Source organism: Sebastes umbrosus, chromosome 21 (genome assembly GCF_015220745.1).
Source record: "Sebastes umbrosus isolate fSebUmb1 chromosome 21, fSebUmb1.pri, whole genome shotgun sequence".
Taxonomy (NCBI): domain Eukaryota; kingdom Metazoa; phylum Chordata; class Actinopteri; order Perciformes; family Sebastidae; genus Sebastes; species Sebastes umbrosus.
The window spans coordinates 12368156-12393917 of NC_051289.1; the positions used below are offsets into that span (position 1 = coordinate 12368156).

Below are 25762 nucleotides of genomic sequence, written 5' to 3' on the forward strand. Positions count from 1 at the left end.
GGACTGTTTAGCCCTTCCCTCAGTGGTTGCTGTACAAACACAATTATGCCTTCAGACGTAGGCAGGGGATAGCACTCTAGCCTAGCGTAAAAAAAAAACAAAAAAAAAAGGAGAGTAAGGAAAGGAAGGGAGGGAGGGAGTGTGGAATAAGACAGTAGAGTGGGGGAGGGACGGACAGACGGTAGCCAGAGTTTGTGTGTGATTTTTGCATCACATTGCTCACCATTACATAACGCCAGGCTCTGTGAGTCACATAAAACAAGTTGACATCATCAGCCGGGCTGATTCATGTATACCTCGAGTGGGCCACTCTTTGTCTCCCAGTCACTCAGCTGCTTTTCTTCTTGTATGCATGGTTCAACCTTATTCACAATTTAGGCATATGCTTTAATGTTTACCTAAAGAAAGCTACAACTTTTTTTTTGTTATGTTTGGACCTGTAAGAAGGAAAAGAAACCTGTGCTTTCATTGATGTTGGTCTGGTAAATCCAACATGAAAAGAGTAAAAACACAGACCTCAACTAATTGCTAAAGATTACTAAAAAGGAGAAGCTGGCAAGGACAAGTGAACAGGCTGATCCATTCGCCTGATGTTCTGGCTCGGGATGGAAGTGGGAAAGAACGGCAGCCAACAAAATACAGCTCTGGTTCATCCACATTATATGATGAAGTGATGGAGGGAACATTAAATCACTTGTGCTGCCCTTTTAATAACAACATCAATTATTGTGTGTGGAGCGGATCCCAAAACCATAATATTTATGCCATCAAAGCTGCTGATGCTTCTGCCAACGCAGTGCCACCTGTGGCACTTGCGGTTATATTGGAGCCTTAAAAACCACAACCACATCCTTCATGATATTGTAGCACCTTATTCACGGCTTCAATTCAAACCAGTGTTAGATCCATTTGCAGGTATTCACTTAGGCTAGGCTTGGTGTATATGTAGGTTGTATGTCATAAAAAAAAACCTGTTGTTTCTTCAACAGACATGGATTAAGTGTCAAAAATAATTTCAGCTCCTCGTTACCTTGCTCCTTTATTTGTCTGATCTGCTTCACAGTTTCCTTCAGGATTGCACATTTGTCAGGCTTGACATTGAAGTTGTCGATGTCGTTGAAGTTGGCGAAGATCAACTCGGCGAGCTCTTCGATGTATTTGTTCTCGTGCTCGCGGTTGCGCTTCTCGTTGCTCCGCTTTGGACTGCGGAGACAGAGAGAAGACGGGGGGTAAGAAAATGCAATGAAGAGGACGACAACGGCAGGAGGGAAGAAAAGTATGGAAAAGAGGTTAAAGTGTGGGTAAATGTATGTATGGAAAGAGTAATTCTACACGGAAGAAAAGATGATCCATCCACAAAACTACACCAGGGATGAGTGTTGCACACATGGACATGGCTGAAGAGCCCTATCATTTTCATAGCTGCCAAATGACAGCACACAACATCTACTGCAAACCTTGGCATGGAGGGGAGTCAGAGGAGGGATAAGGCTAGGGTCAATTATTCTCCATATGGCTTGAAATATATCTCTAGGCCTCTCCATTGTGCCAACATGGATCACTGCATCAATAAAGAAAACCTTCATTCTTGAGTGCTACAGATAAATTATGGAGATTTATTGTACAGAATTCATGGCTAGCTGCCACAATAGCATACAATCATTCTTGGTAACTTCAAGGATGTTACTGTATAGTATTATATAAGTGGCTGAAGCTTGATTTCACTTTAACCATCTTCAAAACTCTGACATCACCTTTGTTTAACGGGTAATAGATGGTTTGGTAACAGGCAATTTTGCAAAGCAGTGGGCGAAGCTGTTGACCACTCACTTGTGATAAAGAGGTTGACTCTGGACCTGACCTTTGTTGCATGAAAATGACTGTATTTCCCAACTCACTTTCCTCAAGTGTACACAATTAAATCAAGTAGGACTGGGCAACACGACCATATACATCATCAAAACAATAAAAAAAAATGTCTATCGTATTTATTTTTCTATATAGATTTTATCGCAATATAGGCTAGGCCTATATTTATTTATTTTTTTCTCTATAATTTCCCTTAAAACAGAAATATCCATTTTGCACCCAAGTTCCTAACCCTTTAAAAACGGAGCTCCCACTTCATTGTTTGCATGATCCTTTTTAAAATCGATCTAAAATAAAAACCCATAATAGCTAGAGCATTCATGCACTTTGCAGCAGACATCTAAGGCTTCTGTCATTCGCGTCAACACGTTGTATGCTCGTGATGATGTCATTACGTTACATTATGTGCGGAAGATAGCAACATCTTTGTACTCAATCTGCTCATAAAAATGAGCATATCTGAAAAAACAAAACAAATTTTGTTCATGTTTCTACATTTAGATTTTTAAAGTAAAGTTTTATGAAAAAAACTTCAATCAATTTCAATACTTTTAACAATTATTATGATTTATTGATTTACAGATTTTAGGGATATGAGGCATTTGAAGATACTCCAAGAAATCACAATAAGCAAAAATACCAATGGACCATTTCTATTGCAGAGTTCTCAATACTTTTCAAGTATTTAATTTACAAGAGTGTACAAAAATAGGCATTACCATGTGGTTATTTCATATAGACTATTTATTTATTGAATAACCAGAAAACATGCTATATCATGATGTATATCGTTATGGAGATACGAAATGACCTATATTGTGATAAAAGATTTTGGCCATATCACCCAGCCCTAAAATCAAGTAGAAATGTCTCCATGTGGGAGAAATCTGCCTTTTAATTCTTACCTGGGTCCTAGAAGTTCGGCAGAACATTCTTTGCGTTTTCGTGACTCTGCCCTGGCAGGGTCAGATGGGTTTTCACCGACTCCACTCATCCTCAATGCATATCAGCGCCTGGAAAAATGAACACACAGAGACAAGATGTATGAAAAACACACATACGACATTTGGATCGACTACAAACTCCAACGGCAGATTTATGTGGAAACCACTTTATATACTGCAAGTGTGTGAACATGGCAACATTTGCATCTGCATACAACACACACACATCCACACACACACACAATCCTGCGCTGGGGGCACAGGTTGATCCACTCCAGGAGAAATGAGTGAAAATGGAGCGGAGAAAGAGATTCAATCATTTCTCTCTGATGGTGCAGCTCTCCCCAGAGACACTGAAATGAGAACACGGCGCTTTGCCCACAGCGCCAGACTGCGCGCTCAAACCATGTACCAAGAAAAGCCCATTCGTTACACGATACCGGGCAAAGCCAGCTCACAGTGAGAGCACAGTGGGTTTATAATGACAACATGCGTCTGTGTTTACCGAGTACTTCTGGGAACGTTTTACCTGTAGTGATTTGTAAGTGTCACTCAAAAAGGAAATGTAACAATAAAATCAAGCTACGGAGCGAGCATGAGATCTTAAGTATGAATACATGTTGTGGCTGTTTTGTGCAATCCAAAGTGACACTGAGGGCCGTTTCTGTTACTAACAGTGTTACCACACTGCTATATTTGCCTTCTCTGCGATTTAAAGTCATTAGGTTATGGTTTGAATTTATGTTGTGTTCTTAATCTAAATCAATGTAGAGTTATTCCCAACAACATGAGAGTAGAGCTGCAACGATTAATCGATTAGTTGTCAACTATTGAATTAATCAATAACTATTATGATAATTGAGAATTTTTTTAAGAAAAAAGGTCATAATTCTCTGTTTCCAGCTTCTTAAATGTGAATATTTTCTGGTTTCTTTACTCCTCTATGACAGTAAACTGAATATCTTTGAAGTGTGGACAAAACAAGACCTTTGAGGACGTCATCTTGGGCTTTGGGAAACACTGAACGACATTTTTCACCAAACAACTAATTGATTAATCGAGAAAATAATCAACAGATTAATCGACAATGACAATAATCATTAATTGCATCCTTACATGAGAGCCATTAGGGACCTGTCCCTCTGCAGATGTTGAGCATCCATACCAACATATATTTTATTCTGCTCCTCCTCCTCTTACCCTGCGAGTCAGCAGAGGCTGAACTTCATGCCACTTAATGAAAGACAATCAATTATTGATCAATGCAATGTCTTATTAATTACCCCCATCATCTGCACCCAAGTTTGATGGCAGCTAATGGACTTGGATTTCAACATAGGACGATATATCTGCTGCGTAGAAGATGTGAACACTTGTCGTATTCCAAAACAAATGGAATTTAAAAGCATATGCATGAATATAATTTCTTCTTATTGCAAGGTGGGTGGATCTGCAGTACTTAAATAAAAGAGAAAGACTAACAGAGAAAGAAAAAGAAAGTTTTTTTCTCCAGCACAATGCACAAGGTTGGGGCATGCTGTGTTGTGATACACTCTCAGCCACTCTAACCATGGAAACGGCTGTGACACACACCGCTCAGCCGTTACATAAGGCATAACGGAGTACAGCACAGCACAATGTAGAGCAGAGAGCAGTAGCATAGCTTAGCAGAAGCAGGCTAAACTAAAAAAAGGGAGCTAGTGACCATGCAAACTTGAGTCTGGCTCCCTCCTGGCCTGAAGTGACCTACTTTAAGCTAATGGTAGGGTCTGTGCTCAAATGGATGAAGTCAAAGCAGTGGTGATTGGCCAGAGAGGCAGAGGAGACTCTGAAGGGTAAAACACATTTCCACCGTTCTGTTGACAAGTGGCTTGAGTGCTATTGGCCTGTACAGTGTATGTACAGGTAATGAACACAAACGTCACTGTGTGCATGTGTGCATGTGTCCTTGCATTATGCTCCTTTGAATGTCTTTAAGATGTGGCACTGTGCTCTCCACTGAAATTATAACGGTCTCTATAGCAGAGGTTATGCGCTTTTATTAATGACAACAGAAACAGGCCATTAAAACTCTCATAGCTAAGTGGCACTCTCCGTTCCTATTGGTTGCGCCTTGGCTTTCCAGCACAAGTTACCATGGGGATTCTAGACCTGATTGGTTGCGCTTGTCCCGCTGGGCCTGGTATGATTGGTTGCCTTCGTCTCCTTGACATGGCAGTAATGATGGGTCAGTGTACGTTGAGACAAAAAAAGAGAGACTGGAAGCATCAGGCACGTCTCAATGACACCAACACAGACAGTCAGACTGCCTGGCAATAGGGCTGCCAGGCCATTTTAGTTGTTGGTGTGTCCGATCTTCACATGGGCAGACTACCGAGGGATCTCTAATCCTAGGGAATGCCCTGGGTCGCTGGGCAGCTATAAACAGCTGGGCACCAGTCTTGGCACTTAATGTACAGAGCTGTGTCACTGAGGTAATTATCAACAATGGCCACTAGGGGAGAGTTTCTCTTTGAACAAAGCTCAAGCCCTCTTGCCGAGACTCTCACAGGCCACAGTAATGCCTATTTTTATACTTCTGTGGATAAGGTTGTGCAGACCCGCAGAAAGGGTTTGCGGAGCTCGCAGAGACCTGCAGAGACGTACCGCCTGAAAAATGTGACAATGCGCCAGGCACTGCGGACGCCACAGAAGTACCTTGCATTTGTTACAACATCAACAACAACCTTGTTAATTCTAGGCACAGGAGCTCTTCCTCATCATCCAACTCTTCCATGATTTCTTTTTCAGCCATGGGCCAAACTAATATGGAACTATTAAATCAGGTCTAACAAATAAATCAAAGACCGCCTGACAAAGGATTTGAAAACCGTGGGTCCAAATCAAAAAGAAATTACTGGCTATGCACAATCGGCCGTAACACTATGTACGCATGGCATGGGCGAGAGGTGCAGAACACATAGGCGCACAGCTGTAGGAGTATAAATCAGGCAGGAGGCAGGAGGTCTGGAGCTAATCTTCCATTTCCATTGCATGGTACGGCACAGCTTTACTCAACTTTTGCTTTTCCATTACCAAAAGTTGTGGATAATACCTGGTACTTTTTTGGTACCACCTCGGTTGAGGTTTCAATTGAGCTGAGCCAATACTAGAAGATGGAGTTAAAACACTGCAGACCACTGATCGCTCAGAGAATCGTCATTAGTGCGACACGGGACAAACCGTGTGGCACAAACCCACCATTTTTAAATAGCCAAACTACTGTCAATAGCGGCACATTTTTTTTATTCACTCGACCCAGATTTTTAAAAATGGCAGCCCGCAAAAGTACGCTGTAGACTATGCCGTTCATTAGACGAAGTACAGACGTTCCTCTGTTTGGTTGCTGATGAAGGGATTCAGTGTTGAGTTGAAGATGATGTCACGGCAATTTCAGGCGGCATCGCTACGGCGATCAGCTGAAAAATCCTCCTTACACTGAGGTTGTGCTATCAGCAGCTAAAAACAAAACAAAACAGAGATAAAGACCTGGTACCAAAAGTGAGTAGAGTCGCGTTGATTCGAACCACGCCGTGGAAATGAGGCATAAGTGAATGGTAGCATGTTGCTTCCATGTTTTTTGTATTTAGGACAGAAACTGTCATCTTTGTCCACACCATATGCTGTAGAGTACTTTTCTTTTTTTGTTCTTCCAATTAAATCAAACAATGTAAATTAATATGTCTTATAAATATTTGGTTGTGTCACAAACATTTTGTTGGCTATGGTAAAAAATCTGTAGAGCACATTATACTATGCAGCTGTCTGTAACACACTCAACCACACAAACAATACACACAGAGTCATCAGAGACGTCAAGGCAGTGATGTTCAGGATGATGATAATGGAGTTGATGGCACAGACAATCACATTTATGGCTCTGAATACAGGTTGGGCTCTGAGCTTAGTCCACGATGATGCCTACCAATCTACCTCCAGTAGGACACATGCATATAAATTATTCACTCACACTTCTGTCACTTAACGATTGAAAAAGAAAAAGCACAACAACCAATTTCACCTCGTTAAACTGAGCAATTTAAAAGGGAAACCAAGAGCAACTAAAAGCCACGTCTGACACAGCTAAGAGGCCGTGAAGACGACAGGACAACACAGCTCCATCACAGCTCCATCACAGTTCACTGCTGTGTGGACTAGGGTTGGGCGATATGGCCAAAATGTTCTATCTCACTATAGGTCATTTCCTATCTTAATAACCACTAATATGTATATATATCACGATATAGCATGTGTTCTGGTAATTCAATAAATAAATAGTCTATTTGAAATAACCACATGGTAAAGTCTATGTTTGTATACTCCTGTGTGAATTAAATATTGAACATAAGAGCTTCAAGTGAAATTATAGAGAAAACATGAATACATATTTCCATCTATAGACTGACTATTTCTACAACAGATTAAGATTGATTTAACTAAGTTTGATCAAATTTGCTGAGAAATTTGAGTTAGTACAGAATGTGCTTGTTATTATCAATTTAGACAACATAATTGTGCATCACGATATCTCGATATATGATTTCATCACGAAACGACTCCATTAAAAGACGATAAATGTAAAAAAAAGAAATAAAAAAAAAAGCCCTAATGTACACCACAGCTCTTTAACCCTACTAAAAATGAATTAAAAATTATTTTAAACATTTGGGAATCTTAAACTGTGGTTGAAAAAAGTTTCATTTAAATTAAATTTTCATTTAATTTACCGCAAACTACACAGTATTATAAAGGAAGGAGTGTTAGGGGGGAAAACACAACAACAACCGAAAAGCATTTAAAGACACTAAATTATATTTTATTGTTACATCAACTCAAGGTTGAGCTAGCATTAGCTAGCAGGTGGACAGTGACACTGGAAAAAGCTGTGCTAACATGGCTGACAAAGCTGAGCATAAATTCATGCATGCATAAGAGACATCCGTTGGTCTACCTGTGCTGCTGTGTGCGGATATCATTGACTCAGAGCAATGTAGGGTAAGTGGGGGTTGGGTGAGTAACCTCATTATATGTAGAACTGATTGGCATATTCTGGAGGGCATCTACCAAATTTGCAGTTCATCACGCTGTCAGCTCATTTAGTTCATTAGCATTGTAAGTTGAGACATATGGCCCATCAGTCACTGCAAGCTACCTTTTAGTCAGAGATGGTGTGGAATCATTGTTCACACGGGCAAGATGAAAGAAAGCAATGCAGCTTTTAAATAAATATTATTCAACCAAGCTAGAGTAATGAGGCCATACCATATTTCCATTACAGTAAGAAAGGGTAAGAAAAAGTCTGTGTGACATCCATTTGTTAAAAGGGGAATGCATTTTACACTTGAATTATGAACTGCTATCTAAAGCTTGTTTGGCCATCTGTTTGCTGTTGCTGGAAACGCACTGGCAGGCTGACGATCACTGGGAAAGTACAAACTGAAGATCTGACTGGAAACGACGCCGGGGTCATGAGGTTTTATTGGAGCAGATAGCCTACCATGCCGTTGTTTTGCTACTTTGAAGTTGCGATGAGCTTAGATTTCCACTTGCAGAAGCGTAGTAAACACCTCTAACCAGACTCTCCCCCTCTTCCCATGAATCTCACGCAAACACACACACTTATAAAGACGGCAACCATAATTGCATATTTGTCAGCCCTGCCAGTGTGAACTGAACACTTCATTACAGGTTTTCATCCTCATGGCCTATCTGTGTGATTGACTCACAGGGCTAAATAAAGGGTTATGTTATTAAACCACGGAAATAACCACAACCCTGCCAATATCTGAACCTGTTTATTAGACTGATGCAACAGATTTTAGATTTTAATATCAGGACTCAATAATATGCTAAGAAATATGCAAAATATGACATCATATTTTACTTTCAACTGTATGTAACAACACAGTGATCAAGTAATAGACAGCTCAATTGATGAAACAAGAAAAGAATTCACACGGATAAAGACACAAGTTAAAGTTTGAAAAATCAATTGACTTTGAAAGCGCTAGGTGTTCTTGAGGGAGGTGATCATAGGTGTGTGTCACCGCTTATGTCTTAGGTGTCACAAGAGCAGACTCCAGGACGGAGCCGGAGCCAACCAGTCTGGCGAGGGAGGAATGCAGGAACAACAAGGGGCTGCTGCTGTCGCTGCCTGGAGGGCTGGAGACGACAACGCTTCCTCCTGTCATACTCAGCTGGTACAACTTGTACATGACATGCTGTATCTGACTGCAATAAACGCCTCAAAAGCACAACAAATTAAACCTTTAACTGCACCTGTGCAGCTGTAAGGCTTTCTGAATGACATGACAAAATGTTTCACCTAACAGGGGACACACCAACCAGATGTACTTTCCAACTGTGGCGTAGGGCTGAACGGTGATGGTGACATGGTGCTGTTGGCAGTATCCAGCTATTGTCCAAATTTCACAATTGTATACGTCGTCCACCACGGTAAGACCCCGACCCTGTTCTGTTTCGGTCTGCAGATGTATGAGCTGCATCTCTGCGATGCCATCTCCTGTTACATGTGTGATGGAGATGTAAAAATGGAGATCTTTTCAGAATTGTGATGGTAAGAGGAAAATCAGATGCTAATTTTGAAATGTGTAACAGACTAAAGAAAGGTGTATAATCCCTGGTGCCAATAAATTAGGGCTGTCCTCAACCAAAAAAATTCTTAGTCGACTAATACTCACAAGATTTTACAAACTAATTGATTAGTTGATTTAATTCTCCACAAATTTTCACACAAAAGCACCACTTTAAATCTTGCGTTTACCAGAGATGTGCTGATCCGTCTCTTGAAAATAAGTCATTCAGCATAAAAAAGTATAAAAACGACTAATCAACTAAAGAAATCTAAGTTGACTAAGACCAAAGCGACCGATTAGTCGACTCATCGACTAAGAGGAGGCAGCCCTACAATAAGTTAGCCAGTTATTTCTAATAAAAAATAAAAAAGTAACATTAAAGAAAAGACAATATATGGATAATTTGGGCTGTCAAGCAATTCTTCTTTGGTGCGACTTTAAGAGTCTCTTATGTGTGATAATTAATAATTCAACTACATCATTTGTTGACTTTTAGCAAATTCATACCAATGATATGATCATATGAATTTATCATAAAACACATCTCTGTGGTGTAACCCTTTCAGACTGGTTATTCAAGTCTTAGTTTTCCATATATGATTTTGCATAGATTTTCCATATTGTGATATACACTCCCTGGCCACTTTATTAGGTACACCTATACAATCTAATACAACCCAGCTGTGCCACATATTCTAACCTTACAAAGCTTATAATGGCCAGTTTTTTTTATTTTAAACTTTCTGAGAAGTGTACCTTCAACACCACTGCAAACTACAACCACTTTTTTGGTTATATTTGTTGAAGTTCTACATCCAGACAGCAATCAATAAATAAAATGCTCTGACAAAAATAAATTAATAAATTAATACAAATCTTGTATCTGTGGTTGTCGCAGGACTGTAATAAGTCGTATACGTTCATAATGATAACTTTGTACCTCTCTGACAGTGTAAATCAATGGCTGAGTTGTTGTATTGGGTTGAATTAGATTTTACAGGTGTACCTAATAAAATGACCAGAGTGTATACTGAAATCAAAAAATATCTTTATTAATATTGTGATACTGATTTGAGCCATATCACCCAACCCTACAAAACGCAAATGTTTGATCACTCTTTAATGTGTTTCTTAAAAACAAAACAAAACTGTACAGCAGTGACACCCCCTTCTAACAATCACGTTTAACTACTAATACTGCTAGACAGTTTTAACAAAATTCAGCTGCCGTAACTACACAAAGTGAGTCGTGCAACATGCACCTCACCAAAAGGGCGAGGGGGGGGGCCTTCAAAAACACTGAATCACCCATTCCAGTCATAGTATAATGGAGGGGGGGGGAACGGATGCAGAGGGGGGAAAAAAAATCAGTGTCTGATTGCCAAGGGGAGAGGGCCAGTGTGCCATTCCTGTAATCATGTGGGTTAGCAGGGCTTTGATTTATAAAGACACACCCAGTGCTCCTGGAACTCAGAGAGCGCCGAGCATGACTGTGCATTAAGCTGCATCAAACGCTATTGGGGAAGCGTTTGAAGTCTCCTGTGCTATAATAATGGGGGCCCTTTCAGAAAGTGCAAAACCACTGTGGGGCACTGAACAATGTCTCTCTGGTGCGTAATCTGTCCTCACATGGCTTCTTGGTGCAACAGGCCCCGAGAGAGAAATGGAGAACAAGAGTGCACCAATAAAGACTGGTGGGCAGCAACATGGGCCATTTATTCTCCCCAAACTGAAGAGGAAATCACGGCAGAGGAGGGGCCCATAGGATTCACATCTTCTCATTTTACATCGCAATATATGCAGGGGTGAGAAGAAGTGCTGGGAGAGCCAAAACACACAGAAACATGTTGGAACCATGTCAGATAGTATTAAAGACCAACATGTATTTAAAAACAATATCAATTTCAACAGAACGCAACTTGGATGGGGGTCTGCTGTGAACTCTGGCCTCGCTGACAGCTGCTGTTACCTGGAACCAGATGTTCTGATATTAGGTTTGGGTCAAAAGGGAGGCATGGGGAGATGGAGGGAGGAATGTGATGATAGATGGAAAGAGATTAAGAGCAATGTGAATTTGAAACCTTGAATCTTGAGTGAGTTTAACAAGACTTGAGGGGCTCGGAACATATAGAGGAATCAGATCAATGACAGGGAGCGAGCTAGGGAGAAAGTAGCTGTGTTTCCATTCAAAAGTCAAGCGAATTGTAAGCAAACTTTTGAAACGTCGCCAAAAAGAAATGCAAATGGCGCTTTCCATCATCTGGTTTGGAGCGAATAATCTCGGTGTGTCGGCTACAGCGTAGTTTGGTTAGAAGTTGGCGCTATAGAGAGGCCAAGTCCCGCCCCTGCCGGTGGACCCCGTGTGACCTTATTTCAGAAAAAATATTAACAGTAGTCAACGGCGAGAGACAAATATTTTTTTGATCCTGTTTGAATTGCACCATGAATCACACATATGATGTTTGTCAATTTAAAAGGTAATTTTGCAGGTCAAGAAAGTTGCAGTTTGTTGTAAAACTGTTGAAGTATAAGACTGTGAAAATACATAATTAGAGAGACTAAACACCCAAAAGTCGCGTAAGTGACGTCTCTCTTGCTGAAGCTACGATGCCTGTGTGTTTCGTACTGTGATGCACCCACACAAGCAATGGGTCTCGCTTGTTCTTTCGCTTCTCGGCTGATAAAAAGACCAGGAACCGCTGGATAAAACACATCATGTAAGATAACGTTTAATTTGTGCGTGGAACATAGCTAGTAAGCTAGCTAGAATTAGAGAAGTAAATTGTGTGAGACAAGAGATGTAGTTCATTGAGCAGTTTCACACAAAACTAGCTGATATGACAAATCTACGAGACTTTCTTGACTTGCAGAATTATCTTTTAAATTGACAAACATCATATGTGTGATTCATGGCCCAAGTCAAACGGGATCAAAAAAATATTTGTCTCTTGCCGTTGACTAACGTACATATTTTTTTCCGAAATAAGGTCCCATGAGGGCCACCGAAAGGGGCGTGACTTCACCCCTCTATAGACTACGCATGACTGTTATCCGCCAGTAAACAGAGTAGAAGAAAAAGAAGAGGAAAGCGAACCGGAAACAAAACAAGTCGACTTGGCCATCTAACCATCTATGAGAGAATAATGGAGAGTGGTCTCATGTCTCATGCTGTCCGGAGACGAAGACAAGCATTCCCACGTTATGGGAATATCTGAGAACACGCCAACGGCAGAAACAGCTGATCGTCAGAATTTATTCAACAAAGGAGTTTCCATAACACATTTAGCGTATCAACTCTTTTTCGATAGAGGCAAAAATCCCCTCAAGCAAGCGTACAAACCTTTCTTTTCACAATAGAGGAAGCTTTATCAAATTTTGGTGTTTCCATACAGCTTTTCTAACGTGATATTTCAAAATGTGCATAAAAACATGTGAATGGAAACACAGCTATTGAGAGTGTAGAGACAGTAAAGGAAAATGGGGAAACAAAGCGAACAAAAATAGGTCATGGGTCTTTTTCACAAAGACATTGTGTTCAGTAGACTCTGTATGTCAATATACATCACTGCTAAAGCACACAACTACATTATATAAGTGCATATAGTCTCTCAGTTCTCTCCTCAAGCTCACTTTCTGCTGTCAGTTTTCAGAGTGAGCTAAATGACATTTAAACTCCCTAGTTATCTGGTTACTCAGTACAAAGAGCAAATCTACTTTATTCAAATGACACATATCCGTAAAATCTGATAAACACACAAACAAGCCGCTGTTGACGTCGTAGAAAGAGAGGTATGCACCTTGCTTGCTTCCAAGTCCCAATCATGATGAGCTCTAGAATCACTGCAAGGTAATGGCTCTAAAGTGCCGGAGAGCAACCAAGAGCCAGGCCCTCCCCATTTACTGAAAGCTGATCACGCTCATGAATCTTTAACACTGGCAGTCACTTCAGGATGTCGCAGGGTGGGAAGGGGGAGGGCTTTCTGTATAATAAGCCCAGAACGCTTGGCTCTAACTGTCAGAGAGATGCACTGAGAGAAGGAAGAGAGCTGGAATCACGAGGGCAAAGAGAGACCAAGAGTCAAAAGGATGGCAAAATTGATTAACTGGTATAAATAAGCACCTCTCCACAACAATCTAGTCAACAATTGATCTGCGGCTGAGAGCGCTGGCTGAGGGGAGATTCAGATGTCAGATGTCAGAATTGCTACATATCCGTTTGTTTATTATGGGCAGGGACCAAAATGAACACTCGCAGTCACCAAATGTGAGTAAATTTAGTCTTTGGAGAGTCAATTATGGAGACCTAACGCCACTCTGGCCCGTAGAAACAAACAAATTTTCCACACGTGTTGGTGAAAGCTACTGGTTTGCTGTCACTTCAATCCAGTGGTGTACTGGCCATCTGGCATACCAGGACAAATCCCGGTGGGCCACCACATTAGTGGGCCGGTGGGACATCAAAAAATCCATTGAGTTTTTACTGGCCGTCCGGCCCTTTCTGCCTCTGGACCTCTCTATGTGCCTGTCCTTTGGGGTGCACTATGTCAAGCATGTGATGCTATTGGGCCCAAAAAGACTTTTCCCCATCGACTTACATTGGGAAAGAGACGTCTGTAGATCAGCGGATAATTTTTTGGAGGAAAATCAACTTCCCAGTATGAACACTTGAATAGCCCTTATTTAAATCATTAGGTCCTAAAAGTTGTAAAATGCACTATTAGCCAAATCCAGATTTCCCTTCCTCCGTTCACGTGAATGAGCCCCAGACTGAGGCAGGAGCAAGAGCAGGGCGGCGGAGTTAAAGGAAACGCGAGTGTGCCTACCCTATGGGTCCAATGGATGCAGAAGATTGCCGGAAGATCCGGATAATTTTATACTCTGAAGTCAAGCTTTTTTTGCTTCACGTGCCACTGAGCAATTTTCATAGGAATGAACAGGGCCTCGCCTCCAACGCTGTATTTAGTTCTCTTTATAGAGTAAATTGAGTAAAATGTGAGTAAATTATGGAGACCACAAGCCACTCGGGCCCATACAAACAAACACATTTTCTACACGTGCTGGAGAAAGCTGCTGGTTTGCTGTCACTTCAATCCAGTGGTGTACTGGAATCACATATGACACCAATATGACATGCTAAATAGTAATAATAGCAAATTGCAATAGTAAAAAGCTATTTATTATTTTTGGCTGGTAAAAGATCTGTCTCGCCAGTAAAAAAAATTCATCTACCAGCCACCTTGGTCGGTAAACCAAAAAGTTAATTTTGGTCCCTGGCTCTGGATATCCTAGCTGTCAAACACCTCGTTGTGCTCTGTTAAAACACTGGAAACAGTTTCAATTAATGATGCCTACACACTGAGAGTCTATAGCTGCTTTAAGCAAATAAATAAATATATAAAATAGCATTTTTCAGGTGCACTATGCCACTAAAGTGTTGCTGCTGGCATACAAACACATTTAAACGTCTGTATTTTGTTCATGACACTAAACTCTCGACAGATATTACAGAAAACACTGCAGGGCTCAACAGGAAATTGAATTAGCGTAACCATTTTTTTTTTTACTGCAGGTCAACTTTAAGCTACATGTACACTACGTCAGCTATATTATGTAGGAAAATATAAATATTGGATTGAGACTCAGCCTGAACACACACTACATAGGATGACTCATAGTGAGCAAGAAAAAAAAATGTATTTTGCACATATTCTGATACAGCGGGACAAATGCTCAGTACATTCACAAAACTAAAGTCCATTTTGAATAACTGCAACCAAACTCTTAGCTAATAACATCTATTATTTTTGAGCCCACTCAGAAAATGGTGTTGTAAGAACTGCTGGCAATGCCTTAATCCTAAAAGACACATTCTAGCCAACACAATCTGAACTATAACCTGTAAAGTAAGTAACAACCTAACAGAAAGAATAGTGGTTTTAAGAGCGAAGCTGTTTTTTCACATAAGATGGATGAGTACTGCAGACCAACGGGACTATTGGCTCTCACTTTGACAAAACGGCTGGATGTGGACACTACCAAAGAAGAAAAGTCAAGCAAGAACTGTGAGGAAATGGGGCAGACGTCATCTCACACAGTAATATCTGTACAAAACAAAACATTGTTCAAAACTACATTCTGACCAGTAAACAAAGTTCTCACTATGTGGCTTATCTAATGGCACTAGAAATATGCTTGGAGGTTTTCATATCAAAACCACCATCAATGCTCTTCCCTTATGATGAAAGAAACCAGCTAAAAACTGCCTAGAACGCAAAGCATGAACAGGGAGCACTTATCCCAGTAAATAGCACCGAAGCTAATAAAACAACCGCTACAGGAAGGGACATGTGGGATTGTTTTCACACACACATCTAATCTTTCTTTAAAAAAATGATCTAAAATGAAAATATATATATATTTTTTAGATTAGATGTTTAAATCATCTGTACAATCGTTCATTTTGTGTTTGGACTGGTGTGTCTTGTTTGATACATTGCACAGTACGGTTGCGTAAAAAGGAGAGTTGGCCGTGGCTGTATGCTTCTCACCTTGGTTTCAGTCCAGAGAGTCCCTCAGGCCATTGCTGCAAGACGGTAACGCTAGGAAACCTTTACGCATCATCCACGTCTCCCTGCTGAAAGAAATAACAGCAAAATTGGCATGTACCGTACATAGTGTGAATCAGCACAACTGTCATCACAAAGGCAGAACAGTGTATAGTAAGGGAATGCTTTAGGATTGTACTGTGCAATGTACTGTGCCATTTTTGTACTCCAATAGTTATATAATGACATGTGAAGATGTAATCATATATTTAAGGCTGCAACTAACAATTGGTTTCATTATTAATTCATCTACTGATTATTTTCTTGATTGATCGCTTCGTCCAAAGTGACAATTTTGCGTGAAAAATGATTTATTGATTACCAAAGAAAACAGTTGCAGATTGTCGATCAACTAATTGATTCATTGTTTCCGCTCTAACTATGTTAAAGACAATTTTCATGTTTTTTTATTTGCATTGCTTTTATTAACTGTTACGGCATAAAAATGCTTCGAAAAGGTTAATATTTTGAAAACAATAACACCCCACGGTGATACCACTCCTCACATATGGAGGACGAAACCTGCCAAAATAAATAATGAATCAATAAATGAATAAACCCGCTGTACGGAGCCGGGTGAAGACTGGAGTTGATAAGCAGAGGCAGACACATACAGTATAGACAATCTATGCACTCTGACCCCTCGGACTCCATGACACACATTGAATGACAGTCAAGGGGGCTGCATAATGAGGCAGAAATGCATAAGAAAATGTAAAGAACAATACAGAAATAAATAAGTTTGGGGAAATAAATAGAGGGGAAAATGCAAAGAGAAATAATACATAAATAAATAGCAAATACATACAATTTAATAATGAATAAATACATTTAAAAATGAATTCAAAATAAATAATAAATAAATGCAAAAAATTTAATATTTTAAAGGTAGTAAAACTTAATTAATAAATAAAAGGAGAAATCAAATAGAGTAGGGGACTTAATGCAAAGGTAAATAATAAAGAAGCAAATTAAAAATGTCAATTTAGGTCACATTTTTATCAATTAATTAAATGCCTACATTTGTTTTTAATATTATTTTTGGTATATTTAATGGCATATATATTTATCAAGTACTTTATTTATTTATTCATTAATTTTTGATTGTGGCAGGTTCAGTCCTCCATACTCACACACTAAAGACAGGATCAGCTCCCATGTACGGCTCATCAGAAAAGCCAAAAGAAAACATTGAAAGAACTACTTCGAGATGGATCCTCCTAAAAGGATGCTTAGGTGTGCTGATGTGTCCTGGTGGGACAAAAAGGATTTAACCTTGTGCTGTCCATGTTTAATCATTAATCTACACAGAAAGCTAAATTACCATAAACTCCTACAGTGAAAGCTGCACAAGATCTACATAGAAAAATGATTAAAAATCTAAAACAAAACAAAGTAATGCAACACCACAGCCTGCATATTACAAATCATCCTGGGAGTTCTCACAGCCAAGCCCCACTGCGTAATGTTTACTGACTCATGAGTTTCAATCCACAGTTGAAAACGGCTAATTAGAGAGAAAAGTTACTGCAACACAAAATGCAGTACTTTCGTATTATAAGTAGGTGTAGACAACAGAATGCAAAGCTCAACTATGTGCATCGAAATGTCAAATAGCTAACTTATGTTAACTGTTAATGTGCTTCAAACTCACAACAAGTCATCTTATCTAGTGCTAACTATTAAGTTAGCATGGAGCTGAAAGTGAAGTGTCTACAGGGTCTTTTTCATCTCCTTAGGGACCTCAAAGCCCATTACATCGTGGAACGCAGTGTGCCTTTTTAAATTACGGCACACAATTAATTAGACAGGAGAAAAGTTTCAATTTGAAATCATATTCCCATTTGGATAATTAGAAAATGCAACTCAAAAAAAGGACTCTGCTAGGCTATTTGGCTACGGTGGAATAAGCTCCCAATGAAAGGCTTCTGTGGAAGAGGTGCTCGTCTTGTACTACATGTAGCCTGATGAAGGGAGAGCCAGCCAGCACGTCTTGGCCTGGGTGATTTCTCCCAAATACCTGCCAAGTGAGCCAGCTGAGGAATGCACTCATGTGATGTCATGTGCTGACATAACTGGAGAGTAAACCGATTCCCCTATTGAACCCTGCACAAGTCCACGGCTCGAAAAAGCCATGTGGAAAGGTGATATTCAGTATTCTGAACTGCTGCATACCATACACTCAAAACAGCTGAAATCTGTGATGAGTCCGGGAAGGTGACCACATATACAATCTTTACAAAAACTCAGTTTTTTTATCATCTGTATAAGACTTAACATGAAGTACAGTAAAAGTAAAATAGCTGATATGTCTTGAATGCTACTCATCTTCTTAATCAAATTTCATAACTCCATATTTCTCAACTCCACCTTCCTCTTTTACTTTTCCCTTTCCTGCATGGCTCTTAGTTCTCATCCTTTGGAGGAATTTCCTCGGAGCTTTAATGCTGTCACATGCTCAGTCTCAGTCCGGCCCTCTGTGGACTGAGTGACAGAATAAGGCATACGAGTGAAAACACTCCATTGAGCTAGTTCAACAGTAATCATCTTTAAAAATCGCCAAACAGGATAAAAAAAAACTTCCAGGTGATAGATTTTTACAATGAGATGAGTCCTTTGTTTAGAAATTGAATTGCTTAAAAGATCCACTTAATGATAGTGATTTCCTCTCAGGAAACCAATCTGCTGTACAACAAGAAGAAATGAAGCACTGATAGTTATCAGGCAACACAGAAAGATATTGTTTTACAAGCAATACTGAGGCATCTGTACCAGTAGGCAATTTCCAGGTCTGAGAAACAAAGCCAATGCAGAAGTGCCTTAAACTTGCATTCTTTCTAATATCCAGCAGGGGGCGACTCCTCTGGTTGCAAAAAGAAGTCAGAATGTATAGAAGTCTATGAGAAAATGAGCCTACTTCTCACTTGATTTATTACCTCAGTAAACATGAGTTTATGGTCGCAATCGCTATAGTTTGAAGTCTTCTTCAATACAGCATGATGTTCATTTAGTAAATTATGGTCCCACTTAGAGTAAAATAGGCAATAAAGTAGGGTATGCTTTAGGGTGTGGCTACATTGTGTTTGACAGGTCGGTACCACAATCCGGTCTGGGAGTTGTCAGTGTTTTTGTCTTGAAACTTTAACCCTTTCACAGTGTTTTCGGTTCATGAAAGTTAATTATAACATTTTTGGTTGCCTGAATATGTCTTATTCAGTGTTCACTTGTACTTAGCTCCACCCTCTCGTGTCACTTCTGGTTGCAAAAAAACAAGATATATACCAAGATGGCAATGGCTAAAATGCCAAACTCGAGGCTTCTAAACGGCAGTCCACAAACCAATGGGTGTCTATGATCTGTACACCCAGTTACATCCATCCGTTTTACTGACTGCTGTTGTGGTAGCCTGTGCCATCGATTCACATACTTTCATTTGCAAGTTTAATGCTCCATGAGAGTCAGTGTTCACTGTACAAGATCAACCCACCTCCCACATGTTAGACCAACTGAGCCATGCCAACTCTTCCTGTGATATTAGTGGTGGGGACACGCTGGTGACATTAGTGGTGTGATCCAGGACCAGTGGCAAGTCACACCACAAGTATGCGTGCACATATGCCTGCATGCAAGTGTGCACATCATCTAGACACACTGGAGCAGAAAGACCTCCTCAGGAAAGTCTTTCTATCCTTGAAGGGCTATTCTCCTTGGCACAGAAGTGTTGAATGACACATGGTGTAACCTAAACAAAAACACACAACCCTGCCAAGACTGTCACTGAGCTTCAGCCACAACATTAATTGAGTTTCATGTTACCTTGAATACTGGCGTGACACAATCAATGAAGCTACTTGTAAATTAAAGTGAAGCCTGTTTCAAAAAACAAAAAAAACTCAATACAAATATGAAAAGTCAGAAAGATAGTTGAAGCCAGAGAAATATACACCTTCTCCAGAACCTGACACAGGATCATGGGAGTATTTCCATCGCCCAAAACACACACAGTCCAACCATCTGTTGGTATTTAAAGGGAGGTCAAAGATCATCAGGTTAAAAGTTCAAGCTCCCCTTAAACAGAGATCAGACAATTAAACTGTAACTGGTTATTCAGTTTCATTACTCGGCGCAAAACCTCACATTATCCTTAATGTTTGTAACAAAACAAAATAATGAAGTGAAATTGTAAAACTGAACAGAAAAACACCATAAACTGAGTGACTTAATGACTGCAACAGATTTCCAAGTTCATGCAGCTTTGAACGTGGTACACTCTCTTCAAGTCGATTGGCATTTCTTTTGACAGAAGCAGATTGATCACAGGAGGTGAGCAGAAACGTTGCCTAAAGCCAAACCTTGGGAATAGTTGTAATCCCTTCTTTCTCCCAGAGTTGGCAGTGGGCTCCATCTGAGTAAAAAGGCTTTGTCACCCAGGCTGGGCTAACAATGCTAATGAGCCGGCTAATCAGGTTCAGATAGGACAAAAGGGTAGATAGTTCATGTGCTAGAAATTGACCATAATGGTCAGGTCACCGAAGGGCTAAACACCAATGGAGCCCCTACTGGGTGCCTTCTGAATGGCCCACTAATGGCCTTCAATTCAATAAGAATCAAGGCTGATGTCTATCCTAATGAAAACACCTGGCTTTTTAGCTCTGGTTACACCAAGGTTTGGTCAAGACCCTCATCCTAACCAACAATCAATTGATTTTGGTTCATCTAGGAGCAACTGCGAGTTGTGCTAAATCACATAATCTGATTATTCTGCCAAACAAAGATTGCGTCAAAGTATACACGTTTCGCCATAAATGGGGCTTGTGACAGTTTATAGGTTAAGAAGTGTTGTTTTATAAGCAGCAGGTTTAAACACATGGACTGGCCACAGCAGTGTTTGAACCCATATCTTAATAGTAACATGAATAAACTAACTTTAACTCATGAAGCCAATTAACAAAAATACAATTACAATATTTTTTGAGTAACTGTTGCACTGTAGTCAACAGTCTTCAAGTCATACATGAATCAAACATATAAAGTTTAACAAAAAATAAAAAATGTCAAATTGAATTCAGCATTAATGTAAAGAGGGGGGATGAAGAAGGGGGCTGCTAAAGATTTGTTGTGATTTGACTAGGGCTGCTACTAACGTCCTCAAATGTCTTGTTTTGTCTGCAACTAATAGATATTCAGTTTGCTGCCATAGAGGAGTAAAGAAACCAGAAAACATTCACATTTAAGAAGCTGGAATCACAGAATTTTGACTTTTTGTTTCTTAAAAAAATACTCAACCTGATTAATCTGTTATAAAAATAGTCGGCGATTAATTTAATAGTTGACAACTAATCGATTAATCGATGCAGCTCTAATTTTGACTGAAAATCAACATATCAACATCAACGTATACAGACATCCTCACATAAAACACATTCATTACACTTTGGCACTGATTTGGCATCAATGGGCTGCTCGGCTGAAGCTGCGACCGTGTGCCAGGTGCCCTCACATCTGTTGCTCAAATAGCAACAGCCAGCTCCTTCAGCTGTGACCACAGGGACAGAAAACACATATGTGTACGTACCATAATTAGACTGATAAGCTGTGTTGTAAAAGAAGCGAGTCATAATGAGAAGAGAAAGCAAATTGTGTAGCTCAAAGAGCCATGGAGATGCAGAGTGAGAAGTGGTGTGGGCAGAAAACAATTTGTGTGTACGCAGCATGCTTTTAAGATTTGGAGCTCGTCTTGTGACTCGTCTGCATGTCAAATGCACATCTATTGTGCCTGTGTATGTGTATGTGTGTGTGTGTCCACCATCTTTTATTGCCCGTCACAGTTTGTAAGGAATTAGTTCCCGTGGAGGCCTGAGGCTATACAGTGGAAGCCGACTCAGGATAAGGAGGTACCATGTTAGGGCAGAGGGGAGGGGGTAGAGGAGATCAGCTGACACAACTATGTCACTTTATCAGCCAAAGACTGAGACAATGTGACAGGCTCAGACTCACAGCAAACGCACATACAGTGTCTGACGAAGCTGCAAAACACAACGAAACAAGTAGTTCAACGTGGATTTAAATTAGGTAGAAGTATATGGGACAGAGGAAGAAGTTCATAATGTTTGTCTGCTCCATTGAACCAACGTGTGAGAAGGGTAATAATCTCTCGAGCACGTTTCGGGGGATGACTTTAAACCCCAGCATTACCTGATTAAGAGCGCTGCTGCTCTGACAGTGGAACATGTAATTGGACCAGACAGAGCAAAGAGCAAAGTGAAGCAGCCTTCTCTCCATTTACACAGTCCCCTGCTGAAACACTCGGTGACAGCCAGGTCAGGCAGACCCTACAACGATGGCTTATTTAACCTTTACTTAGCAAAGAGAATCACCGACAGAGTCACTAATAGGAGCCTCAATGATGTTGTTTCAGGTTGAATTTTCTGTGAAATAACTGATAATAATAACACCCATGTTTGAAGTAAATCTGTTGAGATGTCTCCAGTATAATGTTTGACATCTCCTACTGTATACCACAGGTATCATATAAATGATTAATTTGCAAAGACAACAAGCAGACTCCTCTGTTTCCATCTAAACTAGCCACTGACCCCTGATGAAACCCTGCCAGGTCAAACATTTCAGACACAGTGGTATCATCTGGCTGGGTATCCTGCTTGCCATGTGGATCTATTACATGATGGTATAGCGGAGCTTTCCATAAGCGCCGGCTGACGGCCAAACAGCAACTCATTTAAGTCCAGACCAGTTCGCTATGCGTGTACATTTAACAACCACTAGCCTCCAGTTCAAACAATGCATGATGATCAGTTCCGCCCCTGCATGTAGTGTCGAGTCATCTAGTCTTAAGTGTCTGACAAATATTTGCAAAATATTTGATGACAAAACACATTAAGAATTGCATTGATTGCACAGACAGGGGACATCCTCATTAGACAAGCCACTTTGGAAATCATCAGTGGCAGCAACCTGACAGACAGATGTTTATGGACTGAATATATTTACATTGCGCTTTTTACAGCAGATCATCTTAAAGACGCATTGCAACTTAAAACAGGCAATGTTGTCAAAGTAACAGCCGTATGACATATGAGGAAAATATAGCCTATGCCTCAGCCTCGCATTGTAATTTTACAGATGAAAATGTCCTAGAACGCTTTTGTTATGACATTATGCAAACTAATAGTCAGATGCTCCCAAATCATGTTTTAAAAATAAAATATGACATAGTGGAAGGTCCTGCAGTAATATAATAATAATAGAAGTCGAGTTGATTCACTAGATTCACATGATTTGAGTCAAGTGATTCACATTTTTTGAAATTTTAGAGTTATTTTTGGCATAGATTTAGACAATAAACAATTTAATTTAAAACCAATACATAGGCCAGATAAGATATGGGATTAAAAACATGTTCCCTTGTTTACACATTTATACATTAACCTGTCATTGTGAACAATAAATCTGTGTAGAAATCAGCAGGGGGAAAGCTAGTTAAGGGAAGTTAAAATGTATTGCAGAGGACCCAAGAAAGTGCAGTGTCGAGTGAGTGGTCTTGAGAGCTACTGGACATATTTATTAGTAGTGTGTTATGTACACACAGTGTAGTGTATTTAGAGGGGACTCCTATTAAGTGTTAGACCGCCGAACAGATACACAAGAGTAAGTTACACGCAGCTTTGCTAGGGGATGCAACTATGTCATGGCAGGTGTATTGCTCAGGACCCAAAGGAAGCGCAGTGTTGAGTGTGAAGTTTTTTGGATGAGATTCTCGAGAAAGCTGCAAACATCAACAACGGAGGCCGCGCAATCGGCCCGTTCTGAACAGGCCCGTTCTGAACAGGCCCGTTTGGAACAGACACTGCACTAGTGATATTTATCACAAGTTCACTGCTGTGTTATGTTATGTTATTATTATGTAATGATGGCGAGAGAAACTATATGGTGACATCTGAGATAAATGAATTCCTTCATCTCCTTTAATCATTTCTATTAAGGGTCAAAGAACTCCACCCCTACGCTGGGTTTGTAAATTAAAATATTGTCCCTCAGCTTCTGTAGCAGGAGCATCAGTGTAACATCCTGGCTCTGCCTCTCCCGTGTAATCTCCTCTCCAATGAGTGCCTTTGTTTTGCACTCCACTGCCAGATGAGATGGGAGGCGGTTTTGTTTTGACGGCCCACATCTTCAGGTGCCAAAACCACAAATCTCTGGAGTAAAGGCATGAATGGAAGCATTTTGACATGCAAACAAACACACACACACTCCATGTGGGACAAATATAGGTAATTTGGCTGTTCTGTTTGGAGAGGGGCATAAAATTTAATTATGCATAATTTCAGTGCTTGCATATATAAATCACAAACATAATTACTATTTTTTTTGTTGGCATTAGTAGCACAAATACACAAAAAACAAAATGAAAAATTTTAAACAATCTTTTCTAAATACTCAGGAACTTAAGCACCAGGAATTAATTCTCACCGTGTTAGCGAAGACAAAAACGGCCTTTAGCTTACTGACATAGTCACCATCATTATCCATTTGATTAAAAAGAGCTGGGCTTTTAGTGAGGAGGGTGAGCTCACGGCATCTCAATTTCTAAAACATATTAGTAGTGCATGGTTGCTCTGGGAAGGTGGAGAAATGCTTTCTTTCCCCTCTACCCCACATTAAAAGGACAAGACCTGCCGTATTTTATCTAATTACTATCAACAGATCCCATAAAAACTTAACCCCAACAATACATTTATCATACAAAGAGTGTCTCTTTAGTCAAAGCCTGACATTGCTTTTGTCTGTAGGCCATGCTATAAAACACCACTGTTATCCAAAAACACATGAAAGAGCCATACTGTTGCATTTGGGTGACATATTCCTTCATTACAAATCAACACAGCATGTGCTGTTTATTTGTCTTAGCAGGTCATCCTTGCAAAATAGAATAAACACTGAACCTTCATGTTTGCTTGACCTAAGCGTCTTCAACACAATCTATAAAAATAAAACCTGGGTTCTGTACAAATGGAGCGCCAACAGTCCAATTGTATCTGACATATCCACTCTCCCTGGCCATGCTAGAGCTATGACCACCAAACAATAACCAAACTGGTGTCAACTTCTAACCACCCCCCTTAGTTTCAGAAAATCTCTATTTTAATTTTTACACTTATTAATACATAGTCATTTATCATATAAAAACCAGTGGGCTACCTCCAGGTTTGAAAAGTGAAGCCAATGAGGAAGTGCTTTAAACTTGCATTATTTCTAATAGCCAGCAGGGGGCGACTCCTCTGGTTGCAAAAAGAAGTCTGATTGTATAGACATTGGCGATGGCCAAAATGCCGAACTCTAAGCTTCAAAACGGCAGTCCACAAACCAATGGGTGACGTAGCAGTGACTACATCCACTTCTCAAATAAAGTCTATGTTAAAACAGATAATGTTCTGATGACATCATCTCAAATGAGGGGAAATAATTGATACACTCTGTACTATGTCACTGTATGCACTGAGTGTTTTTTGTTGCATTTGCCAGACAAAGGAAGTTTTATGATAGGACGCTGGTCTTCATGACTAATTGAGAAATCTATTGCTAGATGACTTGTTAATTAAAATAGATAACCTGTTAGAAAGGGCTGCATGTCCATCAGGTAACTTAATGTAGAGCTGATTTACATGCACATCATGTTCACCTATTCATA

At 40.0% G+C, this 25762-nt stretch overlaps 1 protein-coding gene across 5 annotated transcripts in view; it reads right to left on the reverse strand.

Moving 5' to 3' along the window:
* The window catches only part of ncoa2 (nuclear receptor coactivator 2), a 71002-nt gene that overhangs the window by 35905 nt on the left and 9335 nt on the right, over nucleotides 1-25762 (reverse strand). For 3 of the 5 annotated variants that reach the window (XM_037756446.1, XM_037756449.1, XM_037756447.1), the window contains exons 2-4: nucleotides 15997-16082; nucleotides 2775-2882; nucleotides 1031-1203 (exon numbers count right to left, since the gene is read on the reverse strand). In XM_037756446.1, the coding sequence (XP_037612374.1) occupies nucleotides 1031-1203; nucleotides 2775-2863 (262 nt within the window). In that variant the 5' untranslated portion in view covers nucleotides 2864-2882; nucleotides 15997-16082. Of the gene's footprint in view, nucleotides 1-1030; nucleotides 1204-2774; nucleotides 2883-15996; nucleotides 16083-25762 lie in introns of those variants that run through there. The other 2 variants (XM_037756448.1, XM_037756450.1) reach the window with 2 other exon arrangements.